Source organism: Myotis myotis, unplaced genomic scaffold, assembly GCF_014108235.1.
Source record: "Myotis myotis isolate mMyoMyo1 unplaced genomic scaffold, mMyoMyo1.p scaffold_m19_p_4, whole genome shotgun sequence".
Lineage (NCBI taxonomy): Eukaryota > Metazoa > Chordata > Mammalia > Chiroptera > Vespertilionidae > Myotis > Myotis myotis.
In genome coordinates this window covers 27,144,802-27,158,128 of record NW_023416346.1, presented here as the reverse complement: position 1 = coordinate 27,158,128, position 13,327 = coordinate 27,144,802, and the positions used below count along the sequence as shown (strand labels likewise).

General features: G+C 38.5%; 1 protein-coding gene across 1 annotated transcript in view; it reads left to right on the top strand.

Moving 5' to 3' along the window:
- Positions 1–13,327, top strand: part of ADGRG4 (adhesion G protein-coupled receptor G4) — a 114,030-nt gene that overhangs the window by 77,305 nt on the left and 23,398 nt on the right. The window contains 3 exon segments of the mRNA XM_036305723.1: positions 5,730–5,864; positions 10,788–10,907; positions 12,077–12,122. Of these exon segments, the coding sequence (XP_036161616.1) occupies positions 5,730–5,864; positions 10,788–10,907; positions 12,077–12,122 (301 nt within the window).

The following is a 13,327-nucleotide window of genomic DNA, read 5'->3' as shown; positions in this document are numbered from 1 at the left end:
TAGTAAAACTTGGAGAAGGCAAACTTGATAGCACTTTTCAGTTAGGAACAGATATTATTGAAATCCCCCATGAAATGATTTGTAAATGATCTATTATTGAAGCCACCTTTGGAAATACTATATCTATAGATAATATTAAAAATATATCTAAATGTGCAATTCTTTGTCCAAAAAATGAGCATGTTCAAAAATTAAATGAAGAAATTTTGGATATACTTGATGGAGATTTTCACACATATTTGAGTGATGAGTCCGTTGACTCAACAGATGATGCTGAAAAGGAAAATTTTCCCATCAAATTTCTTAATAGTATTACTCCTTCAGGAATGCCGTGTTATAAATTAAAATTGAAAATGGGTGCAATCATCATGCTATTGAGAAATCTTAATAGTAAATGGGGTCTTTGTAATGGTACCAGATTTATTATCAAAAGATTACGACCTAACATAATTGAAGCTGAAGTATTAACCGGATCTGCAGAGGGAGAAGCTGTTCTGATTCCAAGAATTAATTTGTCCCCATCTGACATTGGCCTCCCATTTAAATTGATTCGATGACGGTTTCCCGTGATGCCAGCATTTGTGATGACTACTAATAAATCACAAGGACAAACTCTAGACAGAGTAGGCATGTTCCTACCTGAACCCGTTTTTGCACATGGTCAGTTATATGTTGCTTTCTCTCGAGTTTGAAGAGCATGTGATGGTACAGTTAAAGTTCTAAGTACTTCATAACAAGGGAAATTAGTCAAGCACTCTGAAAGTGTTTTCACTCTTTTTTTTTTTTAAATATATATTTTATTGATTTTTTACAGAGAGGAAGGGAGAGAGACAGAGAGTCAGAAACATCGATGAGAGAGAAACATCGATCAGCTGCCTCCTGCACATCCCCCACTGGGGATGTGCCCGCAACCCAGGTACATGCCCCCGACCGGAATCGAACCTGGGACCTCTCAGTCCGCAGGCTGACGCTCTATCCACTGAGCCAAACCGGTTTCGGCAAAGTGTTTTCACTCTTAATGTGGTGTACAGGAAGATATTAGGATAAGTTTAATCATTTTATCAGTCATTATTTGCATCAGTGTTGTTTTTATATCATTTTATTATTGTTTATTTATTAATAAAATTATGTATTATTTTCATATACATTGTACTCATTTCCTTTTATCTCTCACACTTTTATTATAGAGAAAGGGCAAATAGCAATATTAAAATATTTCCTCTAATTCCCTTTCAATGTGCATGAATTTCATGCACCGGGCCACTAGTCATGATATAAAACATTACCATCACTCCTAAAAGTCCCTTCATGCCTCTGCCCAGTTAATCCCTGAAACTACTACCTCCATTAGTAACCACTATCCTGATATTTTTCCACTATAGATTTGCCAGTTCTAGAACTTCATATAAATGGAATCATATACTATGTACTATTTGGGGAGGATTTTTCCACTCTTTTAAAAAAATTATTTTTCAATTACAATTCATATTCAATATGATTTTGTATTAGTTTCATGTGTTTGGCATGGTGCTTAGACAATAATATACTTTACAAACTTCCCTCCCATATTTCAAGTATCCACCTGGCACTGTGCATATTTATTATAATTAATATGTACTGTCATGTATAAGGCTTCTTTCATGTAGCATAATGATTTTTGTTCTTGAGATTCAATTTTTTGCTTCTGAAATTTATTCCTTTTATTGCTGAATAATATTCCATTGTATAGATATACCACAGATGGTCTGTTCTGTTGACGGCCATTTTGGATTGTTTCCAGTTTTGGCTATTGTGAGTAATGCTGCATTGAACATTTATGTAAATGTCTTTGTGTGGACATGTTTTTCGTATATTTTGAATAAATACATAGAAATGGAATTTCTGGTTCATAATATGTATTTTTGAATTTGTAATACTATTTTCTAAAGAGGGCAATGATGTGGAGTGAATTTTCATGTTTGTATTGGCCATTTGTATATCTTCTTTGGTAAAGTATCTCTTAAAATATTTTGCCCATAACCCATTGACACAGACAATATTGTGGTGAAGGCCTGGGATGAAGTGGAGGTTGGGTGGAGGTAGGCAGAGAGGGGGAAATGGGGAACATATATAATTCTGTCAACAATAAAAAAATTTTGCCCATTTTTAACTTGGGTTATATTATTATTGAGGTATAAGTTTTTTTTTTTACATATTCTAGATAAGAGCCATTTATCAGATATATATTTTGAAAATATTTTATCTTTGGCTTCTCTGTTTATTTCCTCAGTGATGTCTTTTGATGAACATAAGTTTTAATTTTGATGTGTGTTTTTTCTTTTATGAATAACAATATATGATTTGTCTAAGAAATTTGCCTACCTGCTGGTCATGAAAATATTCTCCTATACTTTTCTTTAAGAGATCTATGGTTTTAGCTTTTATGTTTAGGGCTATAATTCAAATTAATTGAATTATATTTCGTGTATGGTATGGTGCATGGTTTGGAGTTCATTTTGTTCAGTATAAATATCTATTAATTTCAGCACCATTTATTGAAGACTTTTATTTCCCAGTGTCTTGCTTTAGCATCTTTTTAAAAAATCAAATACTTGTGTAAATATTAGGCTATTTCTTCACTATTCTCTCTCTCCTTTCCTCTTGGGACTCTGAATAAATGTACATAAGAATTTTTTATGCTGGCTCAAAGGTCCCTGAGACTCTGTTCATGTTTTTAATCATTTTGCTATCTATTCTTCTGATCGCATAATTCTATTGGTTTATCTTCATGTTCATTGACCTCTGTCATCTTCATGTTACTATTGAACCCTTCCTGTGCAATTTAAAAATTTTCAATACTGTATTTTCAGTTCTGGAATTTCCATTTTGTTGTGTGATTTTTGCTTGTTTCCATGCTGTTCATTCCTCTTTTTGCGATAATTGCAAACATATTTTATTTTAAATACCTGAGCATAGTTATAGTAGTTATACATAGTTTAAAATTCTTGTCTGCTATTTCTAACAACTGAGTCATCTCAAAATTAATCTCTGTTGATATTATTTTCACTGAAAATGTATCACATTTGTTTTTCTTTCATATATTGAGTAATATTGGATTATGTCGTTCATATTGTGAGTGTTATGTTGTGGAAACTCTGTATTCTACTATATTCCTCTAAAGACTATTGATTTTTGTTATACCAACTAACTTGGTTGGAATCAAACTGCAGATTCTATCTCTGGGTGACAGCTCAAATCTCAGTCATCTTTTACTTGGAGTCTGTTTTGTACATATGTGGTTCAGAAGTCAGGCGGACTTTATACTCAGAATTTTGGTCCCCCCTCCCCCATCTAGCTCTCCATTCTTTGGGATTTGTCATTGACCTTCCAGTGGCTGTTGTTGTCTAGACCTTTTTATGGTTCTTCATGTCAGAAAGACTGCAGATTTTCTACCAGAATTTTGAGCATCTTTCATAGTATTAGTTTTAGACTGCCATCAGGTAAAGGTTATAAAAACTGTTAGCTCAACTTGTGATGTTACCATTTTCCAAATGTCTACTATTCTCCAGAATCTGCCTGCTTTTTGTCATTTTTCAGTGTCTTCAAGTCATGGGTATTTTCTATAGTTGTTATATACAGGAGGGTCAAGTCCATTCGGAGCTATTAAGCCATACTAGAAGCAGTTGTTGATTTTCCATTGTGTTTTGGTTACATGGAGTATCCTATTATAGACCTTGATGGAGAAACAAACCAACCCTGTTCACATTTTTTTAAAATTTTCTTTATTAAGGTATTACATATATGTCCTTATTCCACCTTACCCCCCCCCCACCCCGCTCATGCCCTCACATCCCTGGTGTCTGTGTCCATTGGTTATGCTTATATGCATGAAAACTGCTTACATCAAGCATGTCAAACTCGTGGTCTGCTGGAAGCCAGTCCATCCTTGCTGCTTGACACAGTCGCTGCAGGGAAGAAACATCTGCACAGCAAATGTTTCAAGGGACCTGGCGTATATGGCATACTGTTCTTAATATGTTTGCTCCCCTTCTTAGCGTTATGTGTTATAACCAGAGCCACCTCCATGAGAAAGGTTGTTTCCCCAGGTGGGGATGTTTCCCTGGAATTAGGGATTAACGGGGCCAGGGAAGGGAATAAATCAGTAAAACTCCTTAACTAAGTGCCAGGCGGGTAGTTAATCACCTTAACTATGCACAATCATGCTTAAGCTACATAATCCTTACTTAGGTCATAGAATAGAAAAATTTCCTTCAGTTATTTCTTTATAGCTTAACAGTAGAACAATAGGATAATGACCTTGGAATAGAGACAACAAACTAGCCCTTATAATGGAGCACAGAGACTAACCTAGACAAGATTAAAATCAACAGAGCTAGATAGAGATAAGATTTTTATCAAAGGTTAGATAAGAAACTATAAACATAAAACAAGGAACTGTAGAAGGTCAAAGGAGGACCGAAAACATATGATAATGTAACTATAGAGGCATGCTTATAGGATCAAATGGTATAAATACAGCTGTAACAGGACAATAAAAGAGAACCTGGCTATGCTGATCATCTGAACGCTGTCTCCGTGCCCTTCATTCTTCGCTGACTTCATCCACACCTTTGGGAACCCCTGGATCACTGGGGCTGGACCCCAGCAGCAGCCGGTTTAGCTTACATATTGAAGCTAAAGTATAACCTCTCCATAGTACCTGATTGCCCTAGCAGAGTTCGTTTGTGCCAGGACAAGAGCTATATGGCTTTTGGGGTTACATATCATTCTTAGAACAATTATAAACTTTCATCTCTCCATGATGCACCCAGCTACATAACAGTTCCTTGGCAGTATGGATAGTGGGGGAAATGTGGGACAAAATCACATATATCTTTGTAAAATTACATCCCAACTATGTGACCTTAGACAAGTCACTTAACCTCTCTGAGCCCCCATTTCCTGATAGCATAGACAACATACTTTCAGAGTTGAAAGGGGGATTAAATGAGAGAATACATATAATAGTGCCTATATACTTTGTTTTGTCTGGAAGAGTCCAGGTTTACAACTGTGGTCCTAATGTAATTATTGGTAAAGCCCCCTTCACTGTCAAAAATATTCTAGTACTTATCAAATATTATTACCAGTCAAATCAGCAAATTATTCTGATAGTGAGCCTCTAGAAGAATTCTTAAGGCCAAACACCTCACTTTCTTGCCTCAATTATTAACAAAAGCATTGCTGAGTAAACTATGGGGCAAGTACCTAATGCTATTGTACTGTTTTTATTTTTTTCTGTTTCCCCCCCTCTTAGAACTATATGGAAGAAGACTGGCCTTTATTTATGAGAATCAGAATCAAATCACCCAATTTGTCATTCCCCTTTCCACCTCTATAAATACCCAGGTGGAAGAAGATCAAAGGGAAAGAAACTCAAAGATAGGTTTAGAAAGAAAAGGGTACTGTGTGTGTCTATGTCTATGTGCACCTGGTCATGTCTTAGCCTGTCATCTGATTGTGCACATGTCTGCACTTGTGTGAGTGAGTGAGTGTGTGTGTGTGTGTGTGTGTGTGTGTGTGTGTGTGTGTGTGTAAAAGGGATAGCATAGTGTGTGGAGCAAGTTCTCATCCTTCAGCCCTCCACGTGATACTCTAGGGCTGAGGCTGAGCTGGAGTGGGAGGTGGAGAGGACTTCAAGCTCATGGGTGATGACTCTCTAGTTTTTATTTTCTGGCTTTTCTTGGCAGATTTATCTAAGTGAAGTCCCTCTGGAGAGGGTTTTGGCTTCCATATATTTGCCTAAATCACTGAAGGAGAGAATTCCTCTTAGCAACTTACAGACCATCTTATTTAATTTCTTTGGCCAAACTTCACTTTTTAAGGTAAGTTCTTGCCTTTGGTAACTATCATAAACTGGCATGTGTGACTCATAGTAATTATGAACTCTTCCTATTTTCATGATGCTTTGTTTATTTTAGAATTATGCTTTCTGATTTATTCCACAAGCCTCCCAGCACAACCTCTGGCTCACAACATGAATCAACATCTATTTTAATGATATTCCACACTTTTTAATTTTCACAGCTTCTCAGATTTAGAAGGGACCTTAAGGATGATCTGGTGATCAAACAGAGTCCTCAAGATGTTTCTAAGCCAGAAAAGAACAGCAAGTTCTCCTGATGAATTTCTGTTTCAACTTGTCAGTATTTCCTCCCAAATCTCCCTGGCCTCCTCCAAGCCAACATGCCCACTCTCACAGGCCAATTTATTTGAAACTGAGTGGTGTCCAACAGAACAGTTTCTTGCAGAAATTTGTTATTCTTTCTCACTGCCTCCACAGCACCTTCTCTGAGGGATCCAGTCCTCACCCATTATTGAAACAGAGAGGCAATATAATGTGGTGGTTAAGAGCAGAGACTCTGGGACCAGACTGGCTGAATTTAAAGCTGGCTATGCTGTAATCTTCCTTTGTGACCTTGGACAAGTTACCCAACCTCAGTGTGCCTTAGATTACTCCTATGTAAAACATGATAAGAGTCAGTACCACACTTGGCTGTTGAAGGATTAAAAGAGTATATATATATATATATATATCTTAGAATATTAGCTGGCACATAATAAGCACCATGTAAATGTTTGCATTGCTATTATTATTTTCCTATATTGGGGCTCTGCCTACTAAAAATCCCATTCCTTCAGCCTGCTCTGTCTCATTTAGCTGTTGGGAAGACAGCAATCAAAATTTGTGTGAAGTTGTTAATATTTACACTTATTATCTCATGTACTTCTCACAAGAAACTGAGACTCAAAGAATGCTGTGGTCTGAATGTTTGCATCCTCCCAAAATTATTGTGCTGAAATCCTAACCCCCAAGAGGATGGTATTAGCAAGGAGGTACTTTGGGAGATGATTAGATTCTGAGAATGAAGCACTCATAAAGGGGATCAGGGCTCTTATAAAAGAGGCCTTAGAGAGCTCCCTCGCCTCTTTCACCAGGTGAGGACACAGCAAGGTGCCGTCTCTCAACCAGAGAGTGGGCTTTCCTCAGAACCTGACCATATGGGCACCCTGCTCTTAGACTTCTAGTCTCCAGAACTGTGAGAAATAGATTTCTGTTGCTTATAAGCTACTCAGTCTGTGGTAATTTGTTATAGCAGCCTGAACAGACTAAGACAAAGAGGTTAAGTAATTTTGCCCAAGATCACACAACTAGGAAATGGCAAAGCTAGGAATCAAACACAGGCTATCTGACTCCAAAGCTCAAGTATATAATAGGTCAGTACGTTAACTTGCCCAGATGTGCTTGAATTTTCTAAAGAGGCTATTCAGAGGAATGAATTTCTAATGGTCAAATATTCACAGAATTACTTTGGGGAAGGTTGTTCTGGGCCAACTTAAATATACCACATACCAACTTAAATATGCTACACTGTTTCCAGCTATGTCTGTCAGATGATCTGTTCTACTGGAATTCTTTAGCCTGTCCCCTATCTATCTAAAAATCTATTTATTCCTGTGGGCTTAGCTCAAATCCCACTCAGTAAGTCTGCTTGAAGTATGTGAGCCTCTGCTCTTTTCCTCCTGCTTGTATTCTTGTTTTATACTTCTGCCTAATTTTTCAAGTAGGCTGTGGCATATGTCATGGCTCAGATATGTTTTATTTTTATGGTACCCAGGATAGGGCTAGGTACCCAACATGTTTTCAGTGCATATATATTTATTATAACTTTCTAAATTCTCATCTCAGGACATACCTAAGATAGAGAAAGAAAGAGAGAGAGAGAGAAACATTGATGTGTGAGAGAAATATCAATGTGAGAGAGAAACATTGACCAGTCACTTTCCATACATGACCCGACTGGGAATTGAACCTACAACCTAGGTATGTGCCCTGATTGGGAATTGAACTGACAACCTTTCGATGCACAGGACAATCATCAACCAACTGAGCCACTCTGGCTAGGCTATTATAACTTTTTAAATAGCAAAAATTAAGCTGGATACAGAACAAGACAGCTAATAAAAATTAAGAATGTGATTCATAGGCACTCTGACCACGTTGGTAGGCTTGTAATTTCACTGTATCGTCTGAGATGCCATTATTTTGGTAATTTTCTGTTTCTTCAGAGGACTGTGCTTGTGTTATAGAACAAAAGATAAACTTCTCTGCATACATTTCAAACCTAATAAGTATTTTATATTCACCAACACCTTCCATTGAAAGGGATTAAAGATCTTTGCCAAAAATAGCCTACAGACATCATAGTGCCAGATGAAGAAGGATTAGAACTAGCTTGTCCTCAAATTCAGAGCTGGAAGGGCCCTTATAACTCATAATGTCTCATCTCCTCATTTTACCAATGAGGAAACTGAGACCCAAATAGGGAAAAGGACCTGCTGGAGGTGACACAATTCATTTATTTATTCATGCAGTTAGTTATCCAGACAGCAAATACTTATTGAATTCCTACTATTTGTCTTGCATGGTGCTGGATGCTAGGAATACAATGATGAGCAATATGGTGTCTGCCTTTATGGAACTTGCAGTCTAATGGGAGAGAACAGAGACCTAAAGATTCTAACAAGGGGTAACCTGAGAGTGAGACCTATGCCACTGGTTTTAGGGGAGTGAGTAAATACCATTTCACCCGAGTCCTGACTTATACAGGCTTGCTTTCACATTCCTTCTTCTAATATATTTTTATCAAAATCTTAACTGTGATTACAACATATTACCTTAAAAATTGTTAAGACCCCACTCTTGGAAAACATTTATCTCCTCCACCGCTCCTCCACTAGTGGCAGTTCTCAGGGAAAGGAACAAAGCACTAGGCAAGTACAATATGACACAGGGGCACTGTGAGCATAGATGATGGCACCTACCCTTGTTTGGGAGATCAGAGAATGCCTAGTGTAAGAGAGGTATCAGCTGAGACCTGAGGTTGAGTAGGAGCTGGAAAATGAAAGATAGTGAGAAAAAGAGGAGTTTTTCAGGCAGAGAGAGCAGCTTATATAAAGTTTCAGAAGTGAAATAGGTAAAACTTGAGCCTAGAGCTCAGGGTGAAAGAATGAGAAATGATTTAGTTCCTTTCCCTGCACAGCCACCATTTTGTATGTAAGGGAAACAAAGCCAGAGAACAGCTTAATTAAATTCTGGGTCATGGTGTTTCTCTTCCTTTTGTCTTTCTACTGCAGAAAACTGTATGTCTCAGACTAAGTTGGGAGGGTTGTTAGCTGTCATCTGGTCTACCTTTCTTCATGTCACCAGTGTCCCAGAAAGGGAAAAGAACTTTTAAGGAACAGTAGGGTTTGGGCTTACACTTGGTCTTTTGACTATTAGCGAAGGCCTTTTGCACCATATCCAACTTTAAATCAGGTTACACCAAAGCAATTACACTGTAAAGGGAGTCCTGAACCATTAAGCTGGCTTTAGAGGAACAAAATTGGTCAAAAACAGGAAATGAGTAGCTTCCTAGTGAACCCAGGCTGTACTCACAAGTACTGAGTTCTTAGTGGCTGCAGGGCTCAGAAATATGAAGATTTGTCATCTTCTGAAAGTGGCCTAGTAGGCTCCCCAAGGGACATCATTTGGGCTCACCTCCTCTAAATTTTCTTGACAAGTCTTCAGAAGATTTGATTCTTCTCCCTCCTGTCTTGCATCTGCCCTATCTTTCATCTCTTCACTTGTGCCTTAGAAGAGACAGTCACTTATGCCCTAGAAGAGGCAGTTTTCAGCTGCTTTGTTTCCTGAAGCCTTGACATGTAGCACTTTGGCCTTGTTAATTATCAAGCTCCACACCTTAAGGACTACATTCTAGTTTGTTTCCTTTAAACCAACATTTGTTAAGCAGCCCTGCCCTATCGCTCACTAGCTGTATGAATTTTGTCCAAGTTTTTAAGCCTCCCCAAGCCTCAGTTTAACTGAAAAATGCTTATATTGCCCTAACCAGTTTGGCTCAGTGGATAGAGCGTCAGCCTGTGGACTGAAAGGTCCCTGGTTCGATTCCAGTCAAGGGCATGTACCTTGGTTGGGGGCACATCTCCAGTAGGGGGTGTGCAGGAGGCAGCTGATCGATGTTACTCTCTCATCGATGTTTCTAACTCTCTATCTCTCTCCCTTCCTCTCTGTAAAAAATCAATAAAATATATTTTTTAAAAATGCTTATATTGTTTCAGTGACCCAGTAACAAAGTAACTGACTCACTGTGGGTACAAGATAAAATACCTACATGTGGGAGACAACTAGACACATAATGCCTGTGCTCTGGCCTCAGAGTTCTTGGTCTCCTTGGGGGGATGAATGTCCTCAGAGACTTGTTCCAAGCAAGATGTTGATCAATCTACTTCCATTTCCAGTGAGGATAGAATAGGAAGTTGCTTATAACTAAGTCATGATGGATTTATGTTCCTTATAAGGAGAGGCTCCTGAGAAGTAAGGATGGTTGAGGGTTATAACTGGGATAAGTTGGGTCATATTGTGGTCCAGAAAGTTATCAAAGTAGGGAATAGTTTGATTTTGTTGCTTGTGCAGTATTGAGTAGCATGCACAAAAACAATGCTTGTTGGGTGGATATTTGGGTGTATGGATATTAATAAATTGTTCTAATTTGGTATAAATGAGACCTTATATGAAGACAGGAGATGAACTACACAATCTCTAAAAATTTTTTCTTAACTCGTGATTTTATTTTCCATATTTCTCTACCTAATGATGTATATTACTTCAAAATTCTATATTGATTATTGGAATGCAAAAAATTAGAAATTTAGGACCTGAACTCCTCTTCCTTATGTTTCATCTATAGATCAAAAACGTCACTAATACATTAACCACATACGTTGTGAGTGCCAGCATTTCAGATATATCCATTCAAAACTTGGCTGACCCAGTAGTTATTACTCTGCAGCATATTGAAGGAAACCAGGTAACACATCCATTTTCATCTCAGAATAAAAAGGCCTCAGAACCCCTCCATGATTTTCTCAATAAAAATAATTGGCTAGTTAACCGATGTGATCTAAAACTTAATGAAGATTATTCCATTTCAGGTAGCTGAGATGTATTGTAATTGGGATTTCTAGAAATAATACCTTAGCCTAAAGGGATAACTAATGGTGAACTTCTAGCACTGTGACAGATTGGCAGAGGAGTGACTATGAGCATGTGGATTTGTGGTTGTCCCATCACACTAAATGGTATTTAATTCCATGTACTTAAGAGTGAAGCAAACAACTTAAAATAATATTTAAATATCTTTATCCTTTGAATTTCCATGAAGAACATTACAATATGTATTAATTATCACCAAAGATTTAAAGCCATAGTCATATGGAAAAACATAAGGTATATATTAATAAATGATCAAATTTAGCCATGGTATAATAATGAACTACTATTGCATTTTTTGATGTTAATGTATGTCCAGTGAGAAGTCTTAATAGCTTCCTTCATTCCCAATCTAAAAGACCACATGGTACAACATATTCTTCCCAGCTCTTAGTTCTAGAAGGGAAGAAGAACGAATGGGAAAGGGAATTAAAAAGAACCCAGATACCAAATGAAATATGTTACCTGGGTAAGATGTCAATTCCATCTGGGTCCACAGCACTCCAAGCATGCCCCAATAACCAGTTTCTCATTGTCTCCAGCCCTAGAGATTGCAGAAGCTAGTGAGGCCTCAGGAATGCTCATTAGGCCTAAGAAGGAGGCAGCTCAACCCTGTACCTATAAGGCTTGATCTCAGCTTTGAGCCCCAAATTCCAAAGTTCCATGTGGAACACCTTCCATACATCAGACCTGCACTGTCCATCCACAGCCTCCTCCTGGGCCTCGCACGGAGAGAGTGTGGAAAATTCATATGTTATCAAATATTTTAAGGGACGCACACCAGATCACCATGCATAACATGTTGTTTTCTTTCTTGTAAATCCCAAGTTATCTGTGGTTAGTCTTAAAACCAACTCACAAATGGTCTATGTGTGTATACTATTTGAAAAAAACAGTAAGAAAAAAACAAAACACTTGTGTGTACTTGCTATTGTGTAGTAACTATCACAAGGAAAGGTGCTTACCTATGATTTTTCTTTTTTCTAGAATTATGATCAAGTTCATTGTGCCTTTTGGGACTTTGTGAAGAACAGTAAGTATTTTTCAAAACTTTGTCTTTCAGTGAGACTTTGCCCCTGGCCATTTTTCTGTTTGGCAGTTGAAGCAAGGGAGTTTTACTGAAGCTACTGTCTTATCAGACCCTACAGAGAACTCTGATTTGCAGAAATACAAATATGAGCTTTATAATCAACTAGTGGCCTGGTGCACAAAATTTGTATGGGGGGGCATCCCTCAGCCCAGCCTGCACCCTCTCCAATTGGGGACCACAGGGATCAGGCCTAAACTGGCAGTCAGACATCCCTCTTGCAATCTGGGACTGCTGGCTCCTAGCCACTCACCTACCTACCTGCCTGATTGCCTCTAATTGCCTCTGCCTGCCTGCCTGGTCTCGCCCCCAACTGTCCTCTCCTATTGGCCTGATCTCCCTCAAAACTTCCCTCCCCTGCCGGCCTGATTGCCCCCAACCCCTTGCTGGCCTGATCTCACCGCCAACTGCCCTCCCCTGCTGGCCTGATCACCCCTAACTACTTCTGCCTCGGCCCCCACCACATGGCTTTGTCCGGAAGGAAGTTGGAAGTCTGGACGATGGCCAGTGGACCAGGTCTAATTAGCATATTACCCCCCCCCTTTTTTTTAGTATAGATAGATTATATAGGATAGGATTGCTTAAATGGAGGAGGAGATGCTCTTGGCAGACAAAAATACATAATCCCTATATCTGGACTGATAGCCAGCCATATGCACTATACTGCCAAACTGGTCATTAAAAAATTGAACCGCTTTCTTACACCTTACACCAAACAGCTGTTTCCCTTAAAACCCCTTTTCAGCCCCCACCTTAGGTTCTGTCTTCTCAGTTCACCCTGATTAGGTTCTGATTGGTAGGTTTCTATGCCAGTCAGCATCAAAAGCCCCGCCTCCTGGGCAGCCATCTTGTGAGGGTGTGCCTGTCAATGTGCATATTACCTCTTTATTATATAGAATAAGGGCATGGGGGTTTAAAAAAACATGTTCTTCTCTATAAGAGACTTATTTTGGGGATCAGAAAATCACACAACTCAGGGGTAAGCAAAGTTGGAAGAAAGCTAGAAGACACAGAGCAGATTGGCCTCAAGCTGATTAAATAAATTTGAGGAATGAACATCTGGCTCTTTATCTGTGGTTTCCCACAGAGATTTGCAACATCTACTGCTAAATCTTTCCTTTTTTTCCCTCATCTCTTCTAACCTTACTGTG